Below are 27,625 nucleotides of genomic sequence, written 5' to 3'. Positions count from 1 at the left end.
TTACCTCCTGTATTATACTCCAGAGCTGCACTCACTATTCTGCTGGTGCAGTCACTGTGTACATACATTACTGATCCTGAGTTACATCCTGTATTATACTCCAGAGCAGCACTCACTATTCTGCTGGTGCAGTCACTGTGTACATACATTACTGATCCTGAGTTACATCCTGTATTATACTCCAGAGCTGCACTCAGTATTCTGCTGGTGCAGTCACTGTGTACATACATTACATTACTGATCCTGAGTTACATCCTATATTGTACTCCAGAGCTGCACTCACTATTCTGCTGGTGCAGTCACTGTGTACATACATTACGTTACTGATCCTGAGTTACCTCCTGTATTATACTCCAGAGCTGCACTCACTATTCTGCTGGTGCAGTCACTGTGTACATACATACATTACTGATCCTCAGTTACATCCTGTATTATACTCCAGAGCTGCGCTCACTATTCTGCTGGTGCAGTCACTGTGTACATGCATTACATTACTGATCCTGAGTTACTTCCTGTATTATACCCCAGAGCTGCACTCACTATTCTGCTGGTGCAGTCACTGTGTACATACATTACATTACTGATCCTGAGTTACTTCCTGTATTATCCTCCAGAGCTGCACTCACTATTCTGCTGGTGCAGTCACTGTGTACATACATTACTGATCCTGAGTTACATCCTGTATTATACTCCAGAGCAGCACTCACTATTCTGCTGGTGCAGTCACTGTGTACATACATTACATTACTGATCCTGAGCTACATCCTGTATTATACTCCAGAGCTGCACTCACTATTCTGCTGGTGCAGTCACTGTGTACATACATTACATTACTGATCCTGAGTTACATCCTATATTGTACCCCAGAGCTGCACTCACTATTCTGCTGGTGCAGTCACTGTGCACATACATTACATTACTGATCCTGAGTTACATCCTGTATTATACTCCAGAGCTGCACTCACTATTCTGCTGGTGCAGTCACTGTGTACATACATTACATTACTGATCCTGAGTTACATCCTGTATTATACTCCAGAGCTGCACTCACTATTCTGCTGGTGCAGTCACTGTGTACATACATTACATTACTGATCCTGAGTTACCTCCTGTATTATACCCCAAAGCTGCACTCACTATTCTGCTGGTGCAGTCACTGTGTACACACATTACATTACTGATCCTGAGTTACATCCTATATTGTACCCCAGAGCTGCACTCACTATTCTGCTGGTGCAGTCACTGTGTACATACATTACATTACTGATCCTGAGTTACCTCTTTTGTTATACCCCAGAGCTGCACTTCATTTTTACAATACAGCGGGGTGGACTCTGTGTCAGTGGTCTTGTGATTGCAGCTCCGGATGTTAGTATGGTATTTTCTGCCGCTGACTCCATTTTCTGTGTTGCAGGTAGATATGAGCCTCTCGTTCTGTGGGAATGACACTAACACCTCCTACAATGTGAATAACGGCGTGCTGAACAATATCTGCTTCCTGGACGCCCTGAACCTCGTCCCTCACGTCTTCCTGCTCTTTATCACTTTTCCAATTCTCTTCATTGGTAAGTGTCATGTGGGCTGCTCCTGATTATGGGGGCACATACATATCTATTGGCTGCTCCTGATTATGGGGGCGCATACATATCTATTGGCTGCTCCTGATTATGGGGGCCCATACATATCTATTGGCTGCTCCTGATTATGGGGGCACATACATATCTATTGGCTGCTCCTGATTATAGGGGCACATACATATCCATTGGCTGCTCCTGATTATGGGGGCACATACATATCTATTGGCTGCTCCTGATTATGGGGGCACATACATATCTATTGGCTGCTCCTGATTATGGGGGCACATACATATCTATTGGCTGCTCCTGATTATAGGGGCACATACATATCCATTGGCTGCTCCTGATTATGGGGGCACATACATATCTATTGGCTGCTCCTGATTATGGGGGCACATACATATCTATTGGCTGCTCCTGATTATGGGGGCACATACATATCTATTTGCTGCTCCTGATTATGGGGGCGCATATATATCTATTGGCTGCTCCTGATTATGGGGGCACATACATGTCTATTGGCTGCTCCTGATTATGGGGGCACATACATATCTATTGGCTGCTCCTGATTATGGGGGCGCATACATATCTATTGGCTGCTCCTGATTATGGGGGCGCATACATATCTATTGGCTGCTCCTGATTATGGGGGCGCATACATATCTATTGGCTGCTCCTGATTATGGGGGCGCATACATATCTATTGGCTGCTCCTGATTATGGGGGCGCATACATATCTATTGGCTGCTCCTGATTATGGGGGCGCATACATATCTATTGGCTGCTCCTGATTATGGGGGCGCATACATATCTATTGGCTGCTCCTGATTATGGGGACACATACATATCTATGTTTCTCCTGATTATGGGGGCACATACATATCTATTGGCTGCTCCTGATTATAGGGGCACATACATGTCTATTGGCTGCTCCTGATTATGGGGGCACATACATATCTGTTGGCTGCTCCTGATTATGGGGGTGCATACATATCTATTGGCTGCTCCTGATTATGGGGGCGCATACATATCTATGTTTCTCCTGATTATGGGGGCACATACATATCTATTGGCTGCTCCTGATTATAGGGGCACATACATGTCTATGTTTCTCCTGATTATGGGGGCACATACATATCTATTGGCTGCTCCTGATTATGGGGGCACATACATATCTATTGGCTGCTCCTGATTATGGGGGCACATACATATCTATTGGCTGCTCCTGATTATGGGGGCACATACATATCTATTGGCTGCTCCTGATTATGGGGGTGCATACATGTCTATTGGCTGCTCCTGATTATGGGGGTGCATACATGTCTATGTTTCTCCTGATTATGGGGGTGCATACATGTCTATGTTTCTCCTGATTATGGGGGTGCATACATGTCTATGTTTCTCCTGATTATGGGGACACATACATATCTATTTGCTGCTCCTGATTATAGGGGCACATACATGTCTATTGGCTGCTCCTGATTATGGGGGCACATACATATCTATTGGCTGCTCCTGATTATGGGGGCGCATACATATCTATGTTTCTCCTGATTATGGGGGCACATACATATCTATTGGCTGCTCCTGATTATGGGGGCACATACATGTCTATGTTTCTCCTGATTATGGGGGCGCATACATATCTATTGGCTGCTCCTGATTATGGGGGTGCATACATGTCTATGTTTCTCCTGATTATGGGGGCACATACATATCTATTGGCTGCTCCTGATTATGGGGGCACATACATATCTATTGGCTGCTCCTGATTATGGGGGTGCATACATGTCTATTGGCTGCTCCTGATTATGGGGATACATACATGTCTATTGGCTGCTCCTGATTATGGGGGTGCATACATGTGTTTCTCCTGATTATGGGGGTGCATACATGTCTATGTTTCTCCTGATTATGGGGGCGCATACATATCTATTGGCTGCTCCTGATTATGGGGGCACATACTGTACATATCTATTGGCTGCTCCTGATTATGGGGGTGCATACATGTCTATGTTTCTCCTGATTATGGGGGCGCATACATATCTATTGGCTGCTCCTGATTATGGGGGCACATACTGTACATATCTATTGGCTGCTCCTGATTATGGGGGCACATACTGTACATATCTATTGGCTGCTCCTGATTATGGGGGTGCATACATGTCTATGTTTCTCCTGATTATGGGGGCACATACTGTACATATCTATTGGCTGCTCCTGATTATGGGGGTGCATACATGTCTATGTTTCTCCTGATTATGGGGGCGCATACATATCTATTGGCTGCTCCTGATTATGGGGGCACATACTGTACATATCTATTGGCTGCTCCTGATTATGGGGGTGCATACATGTCTATGTTTCTCCTGATTATGGGGGCACATACATATCTATTGGCTGCTCCTGATTATGGGGGCACATACTGTGCATATCTATTGGCTGCTCCTGATTATGGGGGTGCATACATGTCTATGTTTCTCCTGATTATGGGGGCGCATACATATCTATTGGCTGCTCCTGATTATGGGGGTGCATACATGTCTATTGGCTGCTCCTGATTATGGGGGTGCATACATGTCTATTGGCTGCTCCTGATTATGGGGGTGCATACATGTCTATGTTTCTCCTGATTATGGGGGCGCAGACATATCTATTGGATGCTCCTGATTATGGGGGCACATACTGTACATATCTATTGGCTGCTCCTAATTATGGGGGCGCATACGTATCTATTGGCTACTCCTGATTATGGGGACGCATACATATCTATGTTTCTCCTGATTATGGGGACACATACATATCTATGTTTCTCCTGATTAGGGGGCACATACTGTACATATCTATTGTCTGCTCCTGATTTTGGGGGTGCATACATATCTATGTTTCTACTGATTAGGGGGGCACATACTGTACATATCTATTGGCTACTCCTGATTATGGGGGCGCATACATATCTATTGGCTGCTCCTGATTATGGGGGCACATACTGTACATATCTATTGGCTGCTCCTGATTATGGGGGTGCATACATGTCTATGTTTCTCCTGATTATGGGGGCGCATACATATCTATTGGCTGCTCCTGATTATGGGGGCACGTACTGTACATATCTATTGGCTGCTCCTGATTATGGGGGTGCATACATGTCCATGTTTCTCCTGATTATGGGGGCACATACATATCTATTGGCTGCTCCTGATTATGGGGGCACATACATATCTATTGGCTGCTCCTGATTATGGGGGTGCATACATGTCTATTGGCTGCTCCTGATTATGGGGGTGCATACATGTCTATTGGCTGCTCCTGATTATGGGGGTGCATACATATCTATTGGCTTCTCCTGATTATGGGGGCACATACATATCTATTGGCTGCTCCTGATTATGGGGGTGCATACATGTCTATGTTTCTCCTGATTATGGGGGCGCAGACATATCTATTGGATGCTCCTGATTATGGGGGCACATACTGTACATATCTATTGGCTGCTCCTAATTATGGGGGCGCATACGTATCTATTGGCTACTCCTGATTATGGGGGTGCATACATGTCTATGTTTCTCCTGATTATGGGGGCGCAGACATATCTATTGGATGCTCCTGATTATGGGGGCACATACTGTACATATCTATTGGCTGCTCCTAATTATGGGGGCGCATACGTATCTATTGGCTGCTCCTGATTATAGGGGCACATACATATCTATGTTTCTCCTGATTATGGGGACACATACATATCTATGTTTCTCCTGATTATGGGGACACATACATATCTATGTTTCTCCTGATTAGGGGGGCACATACTGTACATATCTATTGTCTGCTCCTGATTATGGGGGTGCATACATATCTATGTTTCTTCTGATTAGGGGGGCACATACTGTACATATCCATTGGCTGCTCCTAATTATGGGGGCGCATACGTATCTATTGGCTACTCCTGATTATGGGGGTGCATACATGTCTATGTTTCTCCTGATTATGGGGGCACATACATATCTATTGGCTGCTCCTGATTATGGGGGCACATACATATCTATTGGCTGCTCCTGATTATGGGGGTGCATACATGTCTATTGGCTGCTCCTGATTATGGGGGTGCATACATGTCTATGTTTCTCCTGATTATGGGGGCGCAGACATATCTATTGGATGCTCCTGATTATGGGGGCACATACTGTACATATCTATTGGCTGCTCCTAATTATGGGGGCGCATACGTATCTATTGGCTGCTCCTGATTATAGGGGCACATACATATCTATGTTTCTCCTGATTATGGGGACACATACATATCTATGTTTCTCCTGATTATGGGGACACATACATATCTATGTTTCTCCTGATTAGGGGGGCACATACTGTACATATCTATTGTCTGCTCCTGATTATGGGGGTGCATACATATCTATGTTTCTTCTGATTAGGGGGGCACATACTGTACATATCCATTGGCTGCTCCTGATTATGGGGGTGCATACATGTCTATGTTTCTCCTGATTATGGGGGCACATACATATCTATTGGCTGCTCCTGATTATGGGGGCACATACATATCTATTGGCTGCTCCTGATTATGGGGGTGCATACAGGTCTATTGGCTGCTCCTGATTATGGGGGTGCATACATGTCTATGTTTCTCCTGATTATGGGGGCGCAGACATATCTATTGGATGCTCCTGATTATGGGGGCACATACTGTACATATCTATTGGCTGCTCCTAATTATGGGGGCGCATACGTATCTATTGGCTACTCCTGATTATGGGGACGCATACATATCTATGTTTCTCCTGATTATGGGGACACATACATATCTATGTTTCTCCTGATTAGGGGGGCACATACTGTACATATCTATTGTCTGCTCCTGATTATGGGGGTGCATACATATCTATGTTTCTACTGATTAGGGGGGCACATACTGTACATATCTATTGGCTACTCCTGATTATGGGGGCACATACTGTACACATCTATTGGCTGCTCCTGATTATGGGGGTGCATACATGTCTATGTTTCTCCTGATTATGGGGGCGCATACATATCTATTGGCTGCTCCTGATAATGGGGGTGCATACATGTCCATGTTTCTCCTGATTATGGGGGCACATACATATCTATTGGCTGCTCCTGATTATGGGGGCACATACATATCTATTGGCTGCTCCTGATTATGGGGGTGCATACATGTCTATTGGCTGCTCCTGATTATGGGGGTGCATACATGTCTATTGGCTTCTCCTGATTATGGGGGCACATACATATCTATTGGCTGCTCCTGATTATGGGGGTGCATACATGTCTATTGGCTGCTCCTGATTATGGGGGTGCATACATGTCTATTGGCTGCTCCTGATTATGGGGGTGCATACATATCTATTGGCTTCTCCTGATTATGGGGGCACATACATATCTATTGGCTGCTCCTGATTATGGGGGTGCATAGATATCTATTGGCTGCTCCTGATTATGGGGGTGCATACATGTCTATGTTTCTCCTGATTATGGGGGCGCAGACATATCTATTGGCTGCTCCTGATTATGGGGGTGCATACATGTCTATGTTTCTCCTGATTATGGGGGCGCAGACATATCTATTGGATGCTCCTGATTATGGGGGCACATACTGTACATATCTATTGGCTGCTCCTAATTATGGGGGCGCATACGTATCTATTGGCTACTCCTGATTATGGGGACTCATACATATCTATGTTTCTCCTGATTATGGGGACACATACATATCTATGTTTCTCCTGATTAGGGGGGCACATACTGTACATATCTATTGTCTGCTCCTGATTATGGGGGTGCATACATATCTATGTTTCTTCTGATTATGGGGACACATACATATCTATGTTTCTTCTGATTAGGGGGGCACATACTTTACATATCTATTGGCTGCTCCTGATTATGGGGGTGCATACATATCTATTGGCTGCTCCTGATTATGGGGACACATACATATCTTTGTTTCTCCTGATTATGGGGGCACATACTGTACATATCTATTGGCTGCTCCTGATTATGGGGGTGCATACATATCTATGTTTCTCCTGATTATGGGGGCACATACATATCTATGTTTCTCCTGATTATGGGGGCGCATACATATCTATGTTTCTCCTGATTATGGGGGCACATACTTTACATATCTATTGGCTGCTCCTGATTATGGGGGTGCATACATATCTATGTTTCTCCTGATTATGGGGATGCATACATACATGTATTAGGGCCGCTCCTGATCATGGGGGACATGCATATATTTGAATGCCTCCTTATTATAGGGGTGCATACACACTGTCATGGCCAAAAGTCTTAACTCCCTTGAAATTGTTCCAGAAAATGTAGTATTTCCCCCAGAACATTATCACAATTCCCCACATTTTGTTACACTTCACTTTGTCTGTATTTATTGGAACAACGAAAACAGAGGGAAAAGGCAAAATGGACATAATTTCACACAAAACTCCAAAAATGGGCAGGACACAATTGTTGGCACCTTTCCAAAATTGTGGGTAAACATCTTTGTTTCCAGCATGTGATGCTCGTTCACATTCACGTGTGGCAAGTAACAGGTGTGGGCAATATAAAAATCACTCCTAAAACCAGATAAAAAGGGGAGAAATTGACCCGATCTTTGCATTGGGTGTTTGTATGTGCCACACTATGCATGGAGAACAGAAAAAGGAGAACAGAACTGTCTGTGGACTTGAGAACCAAAACTGTTGACCAATATCAACAATCTCAAGGTTACCAGTCCATCTTCAGAGATCTTGATGTTCCTTTCTCCAAGTTGCACAACATAATCAAGAAGTTTACGATCATTGGCACTGTAGCTAGTTTCCCTGGATGTGGACGGCAGATAATGAATGAAAAGTTGCAACACAGGATAGTTCGATGTTGGAGAAGCCCCAATCAAGGTCCAAAGAGATCCAAATTGTCTTGCAGGATCAGGGTGCATCAGTGTCAGCGTGAACTATCCGTCCACATGTGAATGTAATGAAACACTATGGCAGGAGGCCCTTGAGGACCCTACTGCTGACACACAGGCATAAAAAAGCTAGTTTACCAGAATGTATGTGAGCAACCAAAATCCTTCTGGGAAAGCATCTTGTGGATAGATGAGACCAAGATACAGCTTTTTTATTAAAGTAGATCATTCTGTTGTTTACCAAAAGTGAAATGAGGCCTGCAAAGAAAAGAACACAGCACCTAAAGTCAGATATGGTGGAAGCTCACAGATAAGAACACAGTACCTACAGTTAGATATGATGGAGGCTCACAGATAAGAACACAGTACCTACAGTTAGATATGGTGGAAGCTCACAGATAAGAACACAGTACCTACAGTCAGATATGATGGAGGCTCACAGATAAGAACACAGTACCTACAGTCAGATATGGTGGAGGCTCACAGATAAGAACACAGTACCTACAGTCAGATATGGTGGATGCTCACAGATAAGAACACAGTACCTACAGTCAGATATGGTGGAGGCTCACAGATAAGAACACAGTACCTACAGTCAGATATGGTGGAGGCTCACAGATAAGAACACAGTACCTACAGTCAGATATGGTGGATGCTCAGGTATGATTTGTGGTGGTTTTGCTGCCTCTGGCACTTGGTTCCCTGACTGTATGCAAGGAATCATTGATCAGACGTTTACCACAGGATTGTGGGTGGCAATGTAGTGCCCAGTGTCAGAAAGCTGGGTGTGCGTCCTAGGTCATGGATCTTCGAGCAGGACAATGACTCCAAACATACTTCAAGAAGTCCCCAGAAATGGATGGCCACAAAGCGCTGGAGAGTTCTGAAGTGGCAGCAATGAGTCTGGATCTAAATCCCATAGATCCACTGTGGAGAGATCTTACAATCGCTGTTGGGAGAAGATGAAATATGATACCAGGAGCAGTTTGTAAGAAGAGTCCAAGATCCCGTCTGAGAGGAGGAAGAAGCTTGTGGATGGTTATAGTCAGCGACTGATTCCCGGGATTTATCCCAAAGGGCGTGACAAAATATTCAGGAGGGCGCCAACAATTCTATCTGGACCATTTTTGGGGTTTTATGTGAAATTATGTCCAATTTGCCTTTTTTGTCTGTTTTTTTTATGTTGTTCCAATGAACACGAAGGAAATAAACCTGAGTATGAGAAACGCGGGGGGGTGCCAACACTTTTGGCCAAGACTGTACATGCGGAGAACTTTGGTAAATAATGGAGGAGCTGACACTAATGACTCCCTGAATATCGCTAATGAATATGAATATCAAAGCAGTTAATACAAGAGAAGATAGTATTCTGCTACAGATGGATCTGGATAAGTTGGAAACTTGGGCTGAAAGGTGGCAGATGAGGTTTAACAATGATAAATGTAAGGTTATACACATGGGAAGAAGGAATCAATATCACCATTACACACTGAACGGGACACCACTGGGTAAATCTGACAGGGAGAAGGACTTGGGGATCCTAGTTAATGATAAACTTACCTGGAGCAGCCAGTGCCAGGCAGCAGCTGCCAAGGCAAACAGGATCATGGGGTGCATTAAAAGAGGTCTGGATACACATGATGAGAGCATTATACTGCCTCTGTACAAATCCCTAGTTAGACCGCACATGGAGTACTGTGTCCAGTTTTGGGCACCGGTGCTCAAGAAGGATATAATGGAACTAGAGAGAGTACAAAGGAGGGCAACAAAATTAATAAAGGGGATGGGAGAACTACAATACCCAGATAGATTAGCGAAATTAGGATTATATAGTCTAGAAAAAAGACGACTGAGGGGTGATCTAATAACCATGTATAAGTATATAAGGGGACAATACAAATATCTCGCTGAGGATCTGTTTATACCAAGGAAGGTGACGGGCACAAGGGGGCATTCTTTGCGTCTGGAGGAGAGAAGGTTTTTCCACCAACATAGAAGAGGATTCTTTACTGTTAGGGCAGTGAGAATCTGGAATTGCTTGCCTGAGGAGGTGGTGATGGCGAACTCAGTCGAGGGGTTCAAGAGAGGCCTGGATGTCTTCCTGGAGCAGAACAATATTGTATCATACAATTATTAGGTTCTGTAGAAGGACGTAGATCTGGGTATTTATTATGATGGAATATAGGCTGAACTGGATGGACAAATGTCTTTTTTCGGCCTTACTAACTATGTTACTATGTTACTATGTTACTATGTAATATCGCTGACCTAGTGGAATCATTTGGGGTGACCCCCACACTCAGGATCAGAGACGATACACATATGTAATAACCCAGCTGCTGCAGAACCTCGTGCAGCCCCTCGGGGTGTAGACTTATCATGTGACCCGCATGGATTTGTGATTTTTCTGGATTATTTGCAGGATGGGGGAGTCAGAGCTCCAAGGTCCAGATCCACCACAACACCTGGCTGCACTTCCCAGGGCACAACCTGCGATGGATCCTGACGTTCGTGCTGCTGTTTGTCCACGTGTGCGAGATCGCGGAGGGCATCGTGTCCGACGCGTGAGTGCAACCACACGTGACCTCTGCTAGAGCATTGCTCCAGTCACCTCCAGAGCTGCAGCTACACTGATGTCATCTCATCATCACACATATACAAAAAACAGTAGCTGTGTGCACACGTTCAGGATTTCTCGCAGAAAATTCCTGAGAATTCCGGACACTTTCTGCAAGAAATCCGCAAGAAAACCGCATGCGTTTTTGCCGCCATTTTGCCGCAGTTTTGACGCGTTTTTGCCGTGGTTTTTTCCGGACACTTCCCAATGCATTTTGGAGTGGGAAATCCGCAAAAAAAAACCGGAAAATTAATGAACATGCTGCGGTTTTTACCGCGATGCTTTTTTTTCGCGGAAAAAAACACATCATATGCACAAAACATGCAGAATTCATTCTAAATGATGAGATGCTTATTGTATGCGTTTTTTTTGCGGTTTTATAGCGTTTTTATCGGAAAAAACACGAAAAAAACGCGAAAAAAACGCAACGTGTGCACACAGCCTAAATGTTTGTTGCGAATTATAAACACGACAACCACAAATGTTTTATAAAATCAAACATTTTATTAATTACAGAATATAATATTGATAATAAAATCAGAAAGGGAAAATATTCCTCAAAAGGAAAAGTGACACAATGTGCCGATAGAAAGTGATAGTGAGTGTCCCCGAAATCACCATACAATAGTAACAATATTGGGTACAATGTAGCACAGCCGTCCAAGCTGCTGCGGAAACATCACAAAATGTCAGTCGGTGTGTGCCACGTCAGCACGGGGAGTAGCTGGGAGTGCAGGGAGGACATGTGAGCGCAGGAGTAGATGGGAGCAAGGGAGGATATGGGAGCTCAGGGAGCACATGGGATCACGGGGTAGATGGGAGCACGGGGAGGATATGGGAGCTCAGGGAGCACATGGGAGCACGGAGTAGATGGGAGCACGGGGAGGACATGTGAGCGCGGGAGTAGATAGGAGCAGGGGAGGATATGGGAGCGTGGGAATAGATGGGAGCAGGGGAGGATATGGGAGCTCAGGGAGGACATGGGAGCATGGAGTAGATGGGAGCACGGGGAGGACATGTGAGCGCGGGAGTAGATGGGAGCGCAGGGCGTACATGGGAGCGCGGAGTAGATGGGAGCAGGGGAGGATATGGGAGCTCAGGGAGGACATGGGAGTACGGAGTAGATGGGAGCGCGGGGAGGACATGGGAGCGCGGGAGTAGATGCGAGCGCAGGGCGGACATGGGAGCGCGGAGTAGATGGGAGTGCGGGGAGGATATGGGAGCTCAGGGAGGACATGGGAGCATGGAGTAGATGGGAGCGCAGGGAGGACATGGGAGCATGGAGTAGATGGGAGCGCAGGGAGGACATGGGAGCGCGGGAGTAGATGCGAGCGCAGGGAGGACATGTGAGCACGGAGTAGATGTGACCGCGGGGAGGATATGGGACCGCGGGAGTAGATGCGAGCGCAGGGAGGACATGGGAGCACGGAGTAGATGGGAGCGCGGGGAGGATATGGGAGCTCAGGGAAGACATGGGAGCATGGAGTAGATGGGAGCCCGGGGAGTAGTTGGGAGTGCAGGGAGGACATGGGAGCACAGGGAGGACATGGGGGCGCAGGGAGGACATGGGAGCATGGAGTAGATGGGAGCGCGGGGAGGACATGGGAACATGCAGTAGATGGGAGCATGGGGAGGACATGGGAGCGCGGGAGTAGATGCGAGCGCAGGGAGGACATGGGAGCACGGAGTAGATGGGAGCGCGGGAAGGATATGGGAGCGCGGGAGTAGATGCGAGCGCAGGGAGGACATGGGAGCACGGAGTAGATGGGAGTGCGGGGAGGATATGGGAGCTCAGGGAAGACATGGGAGCATGGAGTAGATGGGAGCGCAGGGAGGACATGGGAGCATGGAGTAGATGGGAGCGCGGGGAGTAGTTGGGAGTGCAGGGAGGACATGGGAGCACGGAGTAGATGGGAGCGCGGTGAGGGTGAGGACATGGGAGCATGGAGTAGATGGGAGCGTGGGGAGGATATAGAAGCACGGAGTAGATGGGAGCACGGGGAGGACATGGGAGTGCGAAAGTAGATGGGAGCACGGGAAGGACATGGGAGCACAAAGTAGATGGGATCGCGGGGAGGACATGGGAGCGCGGAGTAGATGGGTGCTTGGGGAGGACATGGGAGCACAAAGTAGATGGGATCGCGGGGAGGACATGGGAGCGCGGAGTAGATGGGAGCGCGGTGAGGGTGAGGACATGGGAGCATGGAGTAGATGGGAGCGTGGGGAGGATATAGAAGCACGGAGTAGATGGGAGCACGGGGAGGACATGGGAGTGCGAAAGTAGATGGGAGCACGGGAAGGACATGGGAGCACAAAGTAGATGGGATCGCGGGGAGGACATGGGAGCGCGGAGTAGATGGGTGCTTGGGGAGGACATGGGAGCACAAAGTAGATGGGATCGCGGGGAGGACATGGGAGCGCGGAGTAGATGGGTGCTTGGGGAGGACATGGGAGCGCGGAGTAGATGACAGCGCGGGGAGGACATGGGAGCGTGAGGAGGACATGTGAGCGAGGAATAGATGGGAGTGCGGGGAGTAGATGGGAACGCGGAGTAGAAGGGAGCACGGGGAGAACATGTGAGCATGGAGTAGATGGGAGCACGGGGAGGATATGGGAGCTCAGGGAGGACATGGGAGCATGGAGTAGATTGGAGCACGGGGAGAACATGGGAGCGTGGAGTAGATGGGAGCACGGGGAGGATATGGGAGCTCAGGGAGGACATGGGAGCATGGAGTAGATGGGAGCACGGGGAGGACATGTGAGCAGGGGAGGATATGGGAGCTCAGGGAGGACATGGGAGCACGGAGTAGATGGGAGCACGGGGAGAACATGGGAGCGTGGAGTGGAGGGGAGCGCAGGGAGGATATGGGAGCTCAGGGAGGACATGGGAGCGCCGGAGTAGATGCGAGCGCAGGGCGGACATGGGAGCGCGGAGTTGATGGGAGCACGGGGAGGATATGGGAGCTCAGGGAGGACATGGGAGCATGGAGTAGATGGTGGGAGGGCGGGGAGGACATGGGAGCGCAGGATTACATACGAGCGTAGGGAAGACATGGGAGCGCGGAGTAGATGGGAGCGCGGGGAGTAGTTGGGAGTGCAGGGAGGACATGGGAGCACAGAGAGGACATGGGAGCACGGAGTAGATGGGAGAGCTTGGAGGATATGGGAGCACGGAGTAGATGGGAGCGCTTGGAGGATATGGGAGCTTAGGGAGGACATGGGAGCATGGAGTAGATGGGAGCGCAGGGAGGACATGGGAGCATGGAGTAGATGGGAGCGCGGGGAGTAGTTGGAAGTGCAGGGAGGACATGGGAGCACAGGGAGGACATGGGGCCCAGGAAGGACATGGGAGCATGGAGTAGATGGGAGCGCGGGGAGGACATGGGAGCATGGAGTAGATGGGAGCATGGGGAGGACATGGGAGCGCGGGAGTAGATGCGAGCGCAGGGAGGACATGGGAGCACGGAGTAGATGGGAGCGCGGGGAAGATATGGGAGCTCAGGGAGGACATGGGAGCATGGAGTAGATGGGAGGGCGGGGAGGACATGGGAGCGCAGAGTAGATGGGAGCGCAGGGAGGATATGAGAGCGCGGGAGTAGATGCAAGCGCAGGGAGGACATGGGAGCGCGGAGTAGTTGGGAGCGCGGGGAGGACATGGGAGCATGGAGTAGATGGGAGCGTGGGGAGGACATGGGAGCGCCAGAGTAGATGCGAGCGCAGGGCGGACATGGGAGCGCGGAGTAGATGGGAGCACGGGGAGGATATGGGAGCTTAGGGAGGACATGGGAGCATGGAGTAGATGGGAGGGCGGGGAGGACATGGGAGCACAGGATTACATACGAGCGTAGGGAAGACATGGGAGCGCGGAGTAGATGGGAGCGCGGGGAGGATATGAGAGCTCAGGGAGGACATTGGAGCATGGAGTAGATGGGAGGGCGGGGAGGACATGGGAGCATGGAGTAGATGGGAGCGCGGGGAGTAGTTGGGAGTGCAGGGAGGACATGGGAGCACGGAGTAGATGGGAGCGCTTGAAGGATATGGGAGCACGGAGTAGATGGGAGCGCTTGGAGGATATGGGAGCTTAGGGAGGACATGGGAGCATGGAGTAGATGGGAGCGTAGGGAGGACATGGGAGCATGGAGTAGATGGGAGCGCGGGGAGTAGTTGGAAGTGCAGGGAGGACATGGGAGCACAGGGAGGACATGGGGCCCAGGAAGGACATGGGAGCATGGAGTAGATGGGAGCGCGGGGAGGACATGGGAGCATGGAGTAGATGGGAGCATGGGGAGGACATGGGAGCGCGGGAGTAGATGCGAGCGCAGGGAGGACATGGGAGCACGGAGTAAATGGGAGCGCGGGGAGGATATGGGAGCTCAGGGAGGACATGGGAGCATGGAGTAGATGGGAACACGGGGAGAACATGGGAGCTCAGGGAGGACATGGGAGCATGGAGTAGATGGGAGGGCGGGGAGGACATGGGAGCGCAGGATTACATACGAGCGTAGGGAAGACATGGGAGCGCGGAGTAGATGGGAGCGCGGGGAGGACATGAGAGCTCAGGGAGGACATGGGAGCATGGAGTAGATGGGAGGGCGGGGAGGACATGGGAGCGCAGAGTAGATGGGAGCGTGGGGAGGATATGAGAGCGCGGGAATAGATGCAAGCGCCGGGAGGACATGGGAGCACGGAGTAGATGGGAGCGCTTGGAGGATATGGGAGCTTAGGGAGGACATGGGAGCATGGAGTAGATGGGAGCGCAGGGAGGACATGGGAGCATGGAGTAGATGGGAGCGCGGGGAGTAGTTGGGAGTGCAGGGAGGACATGGGAGCACGGAGTAGATGGGAGCGCTTGGAGGATATGGGAGCACGGAGTAGATGGGAGCGCTTGGAGGATATGGGAGCTTAGGGAGGACATGGGAGCATGGAGTAGATGGGAGCGCAGGGAGGACATGGGAGCATGGAGTAGATGGGAGCGCGGGGAGTAGTTGGAAGTGCAGGGAGGACATGGGAGCACAGGGAGGACATGGGGCCCAGGAAGGACATGGGAGCATGGAGTAGATGGGAGCGCGGGGAGGACATGGGAGCATGGAGTAGATGGGAGCATGGGGAGGACATGGGAGCGCGGGAGTAGATGCGAGCGCAGGGAGGACATGGGAGCACGGAGTAAATGGGAGCGCGGGGAGGATATGGGAGCTCAGGGAGGACATGGGAGCATGGAGTAGATGGGAGCACGGGGAGAACATGGGAGCTCAGGGAGGACATGGGAGCATGGAGTAGATGGGAGGGCGGGGAGGACATGGGAGCGCAGGATTACATACGAGCGTAGGGAAGACATGGGAGCGCGGAGTAGATGGGAGCGCGGGGAGGATATGAGAGCTCAGGGAGGACATGGGAGCATGGAGTAGATGGGAGGGCGGGGAGGACATGGGAGCGCAGAGTAGATGGGAGCGTGGGGAGGATATGAGAGCGCGGGAATAGATGCAAGCGCCGGGAGGACATGGGAGCACGGAGTAGATGGGAGCGCTTGGAGGATATGGGAGCTTAGGGAGGACATGGGAGCATGGAGTAGATGGGAGCGCAGGGAGGACATGGGAGCATGGAGTAGATGGGAGCGCGGGGAGTAGTTGGGAGTGCAGGGAGGACATGGGAGCACAGGGAGGACATGGGGGCGCAGGAAGGACATGGGATCATGGAGTAGATGGGAGCGCGGGGAGGACATGGGAGCATGGAGTAGATGGGAGCATGGGGAGGACATGGGAGCGCGGGAGTAGATGCGAGCGCAGGGAGGACATGGGAGCACGGAGTAGATGGGAGCGCGGGGAGGATATGGGAGCTCAGGGAGGACATGGGAGCATGGAGTAGATGGGAGGGCGGGGAGGACATGAGAGCGCAGAGTAGATGGGAGCGCAGGGAGGATATGAGAGCGCGGGAGTAGATGCAAGCGCAGGGAGGACATGGGAGCGCGGAGTAGTTGGGAGCGCGGGGAGGATTTGGGAGCTCAGGGAGGACATGGGAGCATGGAGTAGATAAGAGGGCGGGGAGGACATGGGAGCGCAGAGTAGATGGGAGCGCAGGGAGGATATGGGAGCTCAGGGAAGACATGGGAGCATGGAGTAGATGGGAGCCCGGGGAGTAGTTGGGAGTGCAGGGAGGACATGGGAGCACAGGGAGGACATGGGGGCGCAGGGAGGACATGGGAACATGGAGTAGATGGGAGCGCGGGGAGGACATGGGAGCATGGAGTAGATGGGAGCATGGGGAGGACATGGGAGCTCGGGAGTAGATGCGAGTGCAGGGAGGACATGGGAGCACGGAGTAGATGGGAAGCGCGGGGAGGATATGGGAGCACGGGAGTAGATGCGAGCGCAGGGAGGACATGGGAGCACGGAGTAGATGGGAGCGCGGGGAGGATATGGGAGCTCAGGGAAGACATGGGAGCATGGAGTAGATGGGAGCGCAGGGAGGACATGGGAGCATGGAGTAGATGGGAGCGCGGGGAGTAGTTGGGAGTGCAGGGAGGACATGGGAGCACAGGGAGGACATGGGGTGCAGGGAGGACATGGGAGCACGGAGTAGATGGTAGCGCGGTGAGGGTGAGGACATGGGAGCATGGAGTAGATGCGAGCACGGGGAGGACATGGGAGTGCGAAAGTAGATGGGAGCACGGAAAGGACATGGGAGCACAAAGTAGATGGGATCGCGGGCAGGACATGGGAGCGCGGAGTAGATGGGTGCTCGGGGAGGACATGGGAGCACGGAGTAGATGAGTGCACGGGGAGGACATGGGAGCACGGAGTAGATGGGTGCGCGGGGAGGACATGGGAGCGTGGAGTAGCTGGGAGTGCAGGGAGGACATGTGAGAGCGGGAGTAGATGGGAGCAGGGGAGGATATGGGAGCTCAGGGAGCACATGGGATCACGGGGTAGATGGGAGTGCGGGGAGGACATGGGAGCGTGGAGTAGATGGGAGCAGGGGAGGATATGGGAGCTCAGGGAGCACATGGGAGCACGGAGTAGATGGGAGCACGGGGAGGATATGGGAGCTCAGGGAGCACGGAGTAGATGGGAGCACGGGGAGGACATGTGAGCGTGGGAGTAGATAGGAGCAGGGGAGGATATGGGAGCGTGGGAATAGATGGGAGCAGGGGAGGATATGGGTGCTCAGGGAGGACATGGGAGCATGGAGTAGATGGGAGCACGGGGAGAACATGGGAGCGTGGAGTAGAGGGGAGCACGGGGAGGATATGGGAGCTCAGGGAGGACATGGGAGCATGGAGTAGATGGGAGCACGGGGAGGACATGTGAGCGCGGGAGTAGATGGGAGCGCAGGGCGTACATGGGAGCGCGGAGTAGATGGGAGCAGGGGAGGATATGGGAGCTCAGGGAGGACATGGGAGTACGGAGTAGATGGGAGCGCGGGGAGGACATGGGAGCGCGGGAGTAGATGCGAGCGCAGGGCGGACATGGGAGCGCGGAGTAGATGGGAGTGCGGGGAGGATATGGGAGCTCAGGGAGGACATGGGAGCATGGAGTAGATGGGAGCGCAGGGAGGACATGGGAGCATGGAGTAGATGGGAGCATGGGGAGGACATGGGAGCGCGGGAGTAGATGCGAGCGCAGGGAGGACATGTGAGCACGGAGTAGATGTGACCGCGGGGAGGATATGGGACCGCGGGAGTAGATGCGAGCGCAGGGAGGACATGGGAGCACGGAGTAGATGGGAGCGCGGGGAGGATATGGGAGCTCAGGGAAGACATGGGAGCATGGAGTAGATGGGAGCCCGGGGAGTAGTTGGGAGTGCAGGGAGGACATGGGAGCACAGGGAGGACATGGGGGCGCAGGGAGGACATGGGAGCATGGAGTAGATGGGAGCGCGGGGAGGACATGGGAACATGCAGTAGATGGGAGCATGGGGAGGACATGGGAGCGCGGGAGTAGATGCGAGCGCAGGGAGGACATGGGAGCACGGAGTAGATGGGAGTGCGGGGAGGATATGGGAGCGCGGGAGTAGATGCGAGCGCAGGGAGGACATGGGAGCACGGAGTAGATGGGAGCGCGGGGAGGATATGGGAGCTCAGGGAAGACATGGGAGCATGGAGTAGATGGGAGCGCAGGGAGGACATGGGAGCATGGAGTAGATGGGAGCGCGGGGAGTAGTTGGGAGTGCAGGGAGGACATGGGAGCACGGAGTAGATGGGAGCGCGGTGAGGGTGAGGACATGGGAGCATGGAGTAGATGGGAGCGTGGGGAGGACATAGAAGCACGGAGTAGATGGGAGCACGGGGAGGACATGGGAGTGCGAAAGTAGATGGGAGCACGGGAAGGACATGGGAGCACAAAGTAGATGGGATCGCGGGGAGGACATGGGAGCGCGGAGTAGATGGGTGCTTGGGGAGGACATGGGAGCACGGAGTAGATGGGTGCGCGGGGAGGACATGGGAGCACGGAGTAGATGACAGCGCGGGGAGGACATGGGAGCGTGAGGAGAACATGTGAGCGAGGAATAGATGGGAGTGCGGGGAGTAGATGGGAACGCGGAGTAGAAGGGAGCACGGGGAGAACATGTGAGCATGGAGTAGATGGGAGCACGGGGAGGATATGGGAGCTCAGGGAGGACATGGGAGCATGGAGTAGATTGGAGCACGGGGAGAACATGGGAGCATGGAGTAGATGGGAGCACGGGGAGGATATGGGAGCTCAGGGAGGACATGGGAGCATGGAGTAGATGGGAGCGCGGGGAGGACATGGGAGCGTGGAGTAGATGGGAGCACGTGGAGGATATGGGAGCTCAGGGAGGACATGGGAGCATGGAGTAGATGGGAGCACGGGGAGGACATGGGAGCACGGAGTAGATGGGAGCACGGGGAGAACATGGGAGCGTGGAGTGGAGGGGAGCGCAGGGAGGATATGGGAGCTCAGGGAGGACATGGGAGCGCCGGAGTAGATGCGAGCGCAGGGCGGACATGGGAGCGCGGAGTTGATGGGAGCACGGGGAGGATATGGGAGCTCAGGGAGGACATGGGAGCATGGAGTAGATGGGAGGGCGGGGAGGACATGGGAGCGCAGGATTACATACGAGCGTAGGGAAGACATGGGAGCGCGGAGTAGATGGGAGCGCGGGGAGGATATGAGAGCTCAGGGAGGACATTGGAGCATGGAGTAGATGGGAGGGCGGGGAGGACATGGGAGCATGGAGTAGTTGGGAGTGCAGGGAGGACATGGGAGCACAGGGAGGACATGGGAGCACGGAGTAGATGGGAGCGCTTGGAGGATATGGGAGCATGGAGTAGATGGGAGCGCTTGGAGGATATGGGAGCTTAGGGAGGACATGGGAGCATGGAGTAGATGGGAGCGCAGGGAGGACATGGGAGCATGGAGTAGATGGGAGCGCGGGGAGTAGTTGGAAGTGCAGGGAGGACATGGGAGCACAGGGAGGACATGGGGCCCAGGAAGGACATGGGAGCATGGAGTAGATGGGAGCGCGGGGAGGACATGGGAGCATGGAGTAGATGGGAGCATGGGGAGGACATGGGAGCGCGGGAGTAGATGCGAGCGCAGGGAGGACATGGGAGCACGGAGTAGATGGGAGCGCGGGGAGGATATGGGAGCTCAGGGAGGACATGGGAGCATGGAGTAGATGGGAGGGCGGGGAGGACATGGGAGCGCAGAGTAGATGGGAGCGCAGGGAGGATATGAGAGCGCGGGAGTAGATGCAAGCGCAGGGAGGACGTGGGAGCGCGGAGTAGTTGGGAGCGCGGGGAGGACATGGGAGCATGGAGTAGATGGGAGCGTGGGGAGGATATGGGAGCGCCAGAGTAGATGCGAGCGCAGGGCGGACATGGGAGCGCGGAGTAGATGGGAGCACGGGGAGGATATGGGAGCTCAGGGAGGACATGGGAGCATGGAGTAGATGGGAGGGCAGGGAGGACATGGGAGCACAGGATTACATACGAGCGTAGGGAAGACATGGGAGCGCGGAGTAGATGGGAGCGCGGGGAGGATATGAGAGCTCAGGGAGGACATTGGAGCATGGAGTAGATGGGAGGGCGGGGAGGACATGGGAGCATGGAGTAGATGGGAGCGCGGGGAGTAGTTGGGAGTGCAGGGAGGACATGGGAGCACGGAGTAGATGGGAGCGCTTGGAGGATATGGGAGCACGGAGTAGATGGGAGCGCTTGGAGGATATGGGAGCTTAGGGAGGACATGGGAGCATGGAGTAGATGGGAGCGCAGGGAGGACATGGGAGCATGGAGTAGATGGGAGCGCGGGGAGTAGTTGGAAGTGCAGGGAGGACATGGGAGCACAGGGAGGACATGGGGCCCAGGAAGGACATGGGAGCATGGAGTAGATGGGAGCGCGGAGAGGACATGGGAGCATGGAGTAGATGGGAGCATGGGCAGGACATGGGAGCGCGGGAGTAGATGCGAGGGCAGGGAGGACATGGGAGCACGGAGTAAATGGGAGCGCGGGGAGGATATGGGAGCTCAGGGAGGACATGGGAGCATGGAGTAGATGGGAGCACGGGGAGAACATGGGAGCTCAGGGAGGACATGGGAGCATGGAGTAGATGTGAGGGCGGGGAGGACATGGGAGCGCAGGATTACATACGAGCGTAGGGAAGACATGGGAGCGCGGAGTAGATGGGAGCGCTGGGAGGATATGAGAGCTCAGGGAGGACATGGGAGCATGGAGTAGATGGGAGGGCGGGGAGGACATGGGAGCGCAGAGTAGATGGGAGCGTGGGGAGGATATGAGAGCGCGGGAATAGATGCAAGCGCCGGGAGGACATGGGAACACGGAGTAGATGGGAGCGCTTGGAGGATATGGGAGCATGGAGTAGATGGGAGCGCAGGGAGGACATGGGAGCATGGAGTAGATGGGAGCGCGGGGAGTAGTTGGGAGTGCAGGGAGGACATGGGAGCACAGGGAGGACATGGGGGCGCAGGAAGGACATGGGATCATGGAGTAGATGGGAGCGTGGGGAGGACATGGGAGCATGGAGTAGATGGGAGCATGGGGAGGACATGGGAGCGCGGGAGTAGATGCGAGCGCAGGGAGGACATGGGAGCACGGAGTAGATGGGAGCGCGGGGAGGATATGGGAGCTCAGGGAGGACATGGGAGCATGGAGTAGATGGGAGGGCGGGGAGGACATGGGAGCGCAGAGTAGATGGGAGCGCAGGGAGGATATGAGAGCGCGGGAGTAGATGCAAGCGCAGGGAGGACATGGGAGCACGGAGTAGATGGGAGCACAGGGAGGACATGGGGTGCAGGGAGGACATGGGAGCACGGAGTAGATGGTAGCGCGGTGAGGGTGAGTACATGGGAGCATGGAGTAGATGCGAGCACGGGGAGGACATGGGAGTGCGAAAGTAGATGGGAGCACGGAAAGGACATGGGAGCACAAAGTAGATGGGATCGCGGGGAGGACATGGGAGCGCGGAGTAGATGGGTGCTCGGGGAGGACATGGGAGCACGGAGTAGATGAGTGCACGGGGAGGACATGGGAGCACGGAGTAGATGAGTGCACGGGGAGGACATGGGAGCACGGAGTAGATGGGTGCGCGGGGAGGACATGGGAGCGCGGAGTAGATGACAGCGCGGGGAGGTCATGGGAGCGTGAGGAGGACATGTGAGCGAGGAATAGATGGGATCACGGGGAGAACATGTGAGCATGGAGTAGATGGGAGCATGGGGATGACATGGGAGCGTGCAGTAGATGGGAGCGCAAGGAGGACATGGAAGGGCGAGGAGGACATATGAGTGCGGGGTAGATGCGAGCGCTTAGTAGATGGGAGCGTGGGGAAGATATGTGAGCATGGAGTAGATGGGAGCGCGGGGAGGACATGTGAGCGTGGAGAAGATGGGAGCGCAGGGAGGACATGGGTGCGCGGAGTAGATGGCTGTGCGGGGAGGACATGTGAGCGTGGATTAGATGGAAACACGGGGAGGACATGATAGCGCGGAGAGGACATCGGAGCGTGCAGTAGATGGGAGCTCGGGGAGGACATGGGAGTGCAGAGTAGATGGGAGCACGGAGTAGATGGGAGCCCAAAGAGGACATGGGAGCAGTGCCATCCTCTATGGAGCAGGTGATAGAGTAATACAAGCAAAGGAATTAATTGGCTACAAAAAATTCAGGATAACGGCAAGAAATAAAGAGGAGGATGGGGATATAAAGTGAGAAATGTGTAGTGGAGCGTAAGAATAGAGAAATAAGGATCAGTTACAGCATAAAAAGTAATAACTCCTAATAATAATCAGCATTGTTATATCAGGAGAAAAAGGAAAAAAAGGACCAAAAGAAAAACAAACGGCGAGGATAGAGAAGGCTGGAAATCAGAAAGGTCTGAGAAAGAAAAGCATACCATAAAATGTAGAAAACTAAAATACAAATATGTATGAAATCTAGTGTAAACTACTGCACATATTTAATAATGACATGTCTTATGTCACACTCTAGTCACCTCCAGAGCTGCACTCACGATTCTGCTTACATCATGTCTTATCCTCCAGTCGCCTCCAGAGCTGCACTCACGATTCTGCTTACATCATGTCTTATCCTCCAGTCGCCTCCAGAGCTGCACTCACTAATCCGCTGTTTCATCTTATCTTCCAGTCACCCCCAGAGCTGCACTCACTATTCTGTTACATTGTGACTTATTCTCCAGCTTTCGAGACTACACAGGCCTCTTCATCAGGCACAGACTAATACAAATTCTGAAGAATCACATATTTATACACAACACAGCAGAAAGATAATGCCATGGATAAGACAAGTGACATGAAGCAGAACCACCATTATGTGAGTGATAAACAGTTGTGTCCATAAATGTTGGAACAGTTCATAGATAAGGAGTGTGAATGTTTTAATGTCCTCTGATTGGGGTCTGGTTCTGTGTTGTGATGCCCCCACAAGGTGTGAGGAGCCTCTGGCCTATTACCGGTACATTGATGATATTTTAATAATCTGGACGGAGTCTGAGCCGCAGCTAAAGACGTTCCATGAACAGTTTAATCAATTTCATCCCACCATCAACTTGACACTCAACTACTCCTGCACTGAAATCAACTTTTTGGACGCCATCATTAAGCTGCAGAACAATAAAATAGAGACATCCCGGTATCAGGAGCCAATCGACCGCCCAACATACCTTAAATGGGACAGTTTCCATCCAAAACACATAAACTCCATTGTCTACAGCCAAGCCATCAGATACAATCGTCTATGTTCCAATCCCATGGATAGGGATGAACACCTCGGTCGCCTCAGAAAGACCTTTTTGAATCAGGGCGACCATCCAAGAACAATTGAAAATCACATCACAAGAACCACCGGAATATCAAGGAATCACCTGCTACATTACAAAGCTAAAGAAGAAAATAACCGGGTACCTCTAGTGGTCACCTACAATCCAAATCTGGAGGTGCTGAGGGGAGCTGCATGGAAATTATAACCTTTACTACAAAAAGATGCCGGAATACAATCCATATTTCCAGAACCCCCACTACTGTGTTTTAGGCAGCCCCCAAATCTAAGAAGCATCATTGTCAGAAGCTCCCTGTCCTCTCCATCAGCAAAAATGTAAAACCCGTCCATTTATAATGACCACGGACAAGATAAAGATCACAACTCACATCAGGACGACAAGATCCCAGGTACTTTCAGCTGCGACACTTCTAATGTGGTGTACCTAATTATTTGTACTAAATGTCCAACTGGGGGTCTGTATGTGGGGGAGACAGGGCAGAAACTGAGAACAAGGATGAACTCTCATCGCCACACAATAAGAGAAAAAAGAATGGATCTACCTGTGGCCAAACATTTCTGTATGTCTGATCACAGCACCATGGACATGAAATTACTTGTATTAAAGGGTAACTTCAAATCTCAGAGAGACAGAAGAGTCTGGGAATATAAACTGATGATGACCTTTGACATTCTCAGTGCAAGAATGAATGTGTCGCATGGATTTATGTCTTTTTACATCAACTAAGGAATTTGCTCCTCAGACCATGTGGGGTCATCACAACAGAGAACCAGACCCCAATCAGAGGACAATAAAACATTCACACTCCTTATCTATGAGCTGCTCCAATATCTATGGACACAACTGTCTATCCCCCTCTCCCATAATGATAGCTCTGCTTCCCCTCACTTGTCTTATCTTTGTATTATCTTTCTGCTGTGTTGTGTATAAATATGTGATTCTTCAGAATTTGTTTTAGTCTTTGCCTGATGAAGAGACCTGTGTAGTCTCGAAAGCTGCAATTTGTTCCCATCTTTTCAGTTCGCCATTAAGCGGTATCAGCCACTGAGGACTCTCAATTCTACACATTTTTCTATCCACTGGTTAACACGGTACCAATATATATATCTTTCCTGTATCTTATTCTCCAGTCACCGCCAGATCTGCACTCACTATTCTGCTCTGTACCCTCTGTGGTGTTTAGGCAGATGACGTCGCGGCACCTGCACCTCTTCATGCCGGCCATTGTGGGCTTCATTGCAGCGACAACGTCCATTATTTATTATCACAACATCGAGACGTCAAATTTCCCCAAACTGTTATTAGGTGAGAAAGACAATGAGGCGGGGCGGTGTGAGGAGAGGGTGGGGCAGTATGAGGAGAGGGCGGGGCATTGTGAGGAGAGGGCGGGGCATTGTGAGGAGAGGGCGGGGCGCTGTGAGGAGAGGGCGGGGCACTGAGAGGAGAGGGCGGGCGGTGTGAGGAGAGGGGGGGCGGTGTGAGGACAGGGTGGGGTGGTGTGAGGAGAGGGCTGGGTGGTGTAAGGAGTGGGTGGGGCGGTGTGAGGAGAGGGTGGGGCGGTGTGAGAAGAGGGTGGGGCAGTGTTAGTAGAGGGCGGGGCAGTGTGAGTAGAGGGCGGGGCAATGTGAGTAGAGGGCGGGGCAGTGTGAGTAGAGGGTGGGGCAGTGTGAAGAGAGGGCGGGGCGCTGTGAGGAGAGGGCGGGCGATGTGAGGAGAGGGCGGGACGGTGTGAGGAGAGGGCGGGGCGGTGTGAGAAGAGGGCGGGGCAGTGTGAGTAGAGGGCAGGGCGGTGTGAGTAGAGGGCGGGGCGGTGTGAGGAGAGGGTGGGGCGGTGTGAGGAGAGGGCGGGATGGTGTGAGGAGAGGGCGGGGCGGTGTGAAGAGAGCGCAGTGCAGAGCAGTGTGAGGAGAGGGCGGGATGGTGTGAAGAGAGGGCGGGGCGGTGTGAGGAGAGCGCAGTGCAGAGCATTGTGAGGAGATGGGGGCGCTGTGAGGAGAGGGCGAGGCGGTGTGAGGAGAGGGCTGGGCGGTGTGAGGAGAGGGCTGGGCGGTGTGAGTAGAGGGCGGGGCGGTGTGAGGAGAGGGCGGGGCGGTGTGGGGAGAGGGCGGGGCTGTGTGAGGAGAGGGCGGGGCAGTGTGAGGAGAGGGCTGGGCGGTGTGAGGAGAGGGCGGGGAGGTGTGAGGAGAAGGCTGGGCGGTGTGAGGAGAGGGCTGGGCGGTGTGAGGAGAGGGCTGGGCGGTGTGAGGAGAGGGCGGGGAGGTGTGAGGAGAAGGCTGGGCGGTGTGAGGAGAGGGCTGGGCGGTGTGAGGAGAGGGCTGGGCGGTGTGAGGAGAGAGCTGGGCGGTGTGAGGAGAGGGCTGGGCGGTGTGAGGAGAGGGCGGGGCGCTGTGAGTAGAGGGCGGGGCGGTGTGAGGAGAGGGCGGGGCAGTGTGGGGAGAGGGCGGGGCTGTGTGAGGAGAGGGCGGGGCGGTGTGAGGAGAGGGCTGGGCGGTGTGAGGAGAGGGCGGGGAGGTGTGAGGAGAAGGCTGGGCAGTGTGAGGAGAGGGCTGGGCGGTGTGAGGAGAGGGCTGGGCGGTGTGAGGAGAGGGCTGGGCGGTGTGAGGAGAGGGCTGGGCGGTGTGAGGAGAGGGCTGGGCGGTGTGAGGAGAGGGCTGGGCGGTGTGAGAGGGCTGGGCGGTGTGAGGAGAGGGCTGGGCGGTGTGAGGAGAGGGCTGGGCGGTGTGAGGAGAGGGCGGTGCGATGTGAGGAGAGGGGGGGCGGTGTGATGAGAGGGCGGGGCGGTGTGATGAGAGGGCGGGGCGGTGTGAGGAGAGGGCGGGGCGGTGTGAGGAGAGGGCTGGGCGGTGTGAGGAGAGGGCTGGGCGGTGTGAGAGGGCTGGGCGGTGTGAGGAGAGGGCTGGGCGGTGTGAGGAGAGGGCTGGGCGGTGTGAGGAGAGGGCGGTGCGATGTGAGGAGAGGGGGGGCGGTGTGATGAGAGGGCGGGGCGGTGTGATGAGAGGGCGGGGCGGTGTGAGGAGAGGGCGGGGCGGTGTGAGGAGAGGGCGGTGCGGTGTGAGGAGAGGGTGGGGAGGTGTGAGGAGAGGGTGGGGCGGTGTGAGGAGAGGGCTGGGCGGTGTGAGGAGAGGGCGGGGCGGTGTGAGGAGAGGGCGGGGCGGTGTGAGGAGAGGGCGGGGCGGTGTGAGGAGAGGGCGGTGCGGTGTGAGGAGAGGGTGG

The 27,625-nt window shown here is 52.9% G+C and overlaps 1 protein-coding gene across 7 annotated transcripts in view; it reads left to right on the top strand.

The window, feature by feature from the left end:
• ABCC9 (ATP binding cassette subfamily C member 9) overlaps positions 1-27,625 on the top strand; it is a 112,042-nt gene that overhangs the window by 21,638 nt on the left and 62,779 nt on the right. For all 7 annotated transcript variants that reach the window (XM_069762781.1, XM_069762784.1, XM_069762786.1 and 4 more), the window contains exons 2-4: positions 1,415-1,565; positions 10,949-11,090; positions 25,596-25,717. In XM_069762781.1, coding sequence (XP_069618882.1) covers positions 1,421-1,565; positions 10,949-11,090; positions 25,596-25,717 — 409 coding nt within the window. In that variant the 5' untranslated portion in view covers positions 1,415-1,420. The remainder of the gene's footprint in view (positions 1-1,414; positions 1,566-10,948; positions 11,091-25,595; positions 25,718-27,625) is intronic.

Source organism: Ranitomeya imitator, chromosome 4 (genome assembly GCF_032444005.1).
Source record: "Ranitomeya imitator isolate aRanImi1 chromosome 4, aRanImi1.pri, whole genome shotgun sequence".
Lineage (NCBI taxonomy): Eukaryota > Metazoa > Chordata > Amphibia > Anura > Dendrobatidae > Ranitomeya > Ranitomeya imitator.
This window is presented reverse-complemented; position numbering and strand designations above follow the sequence as displayed.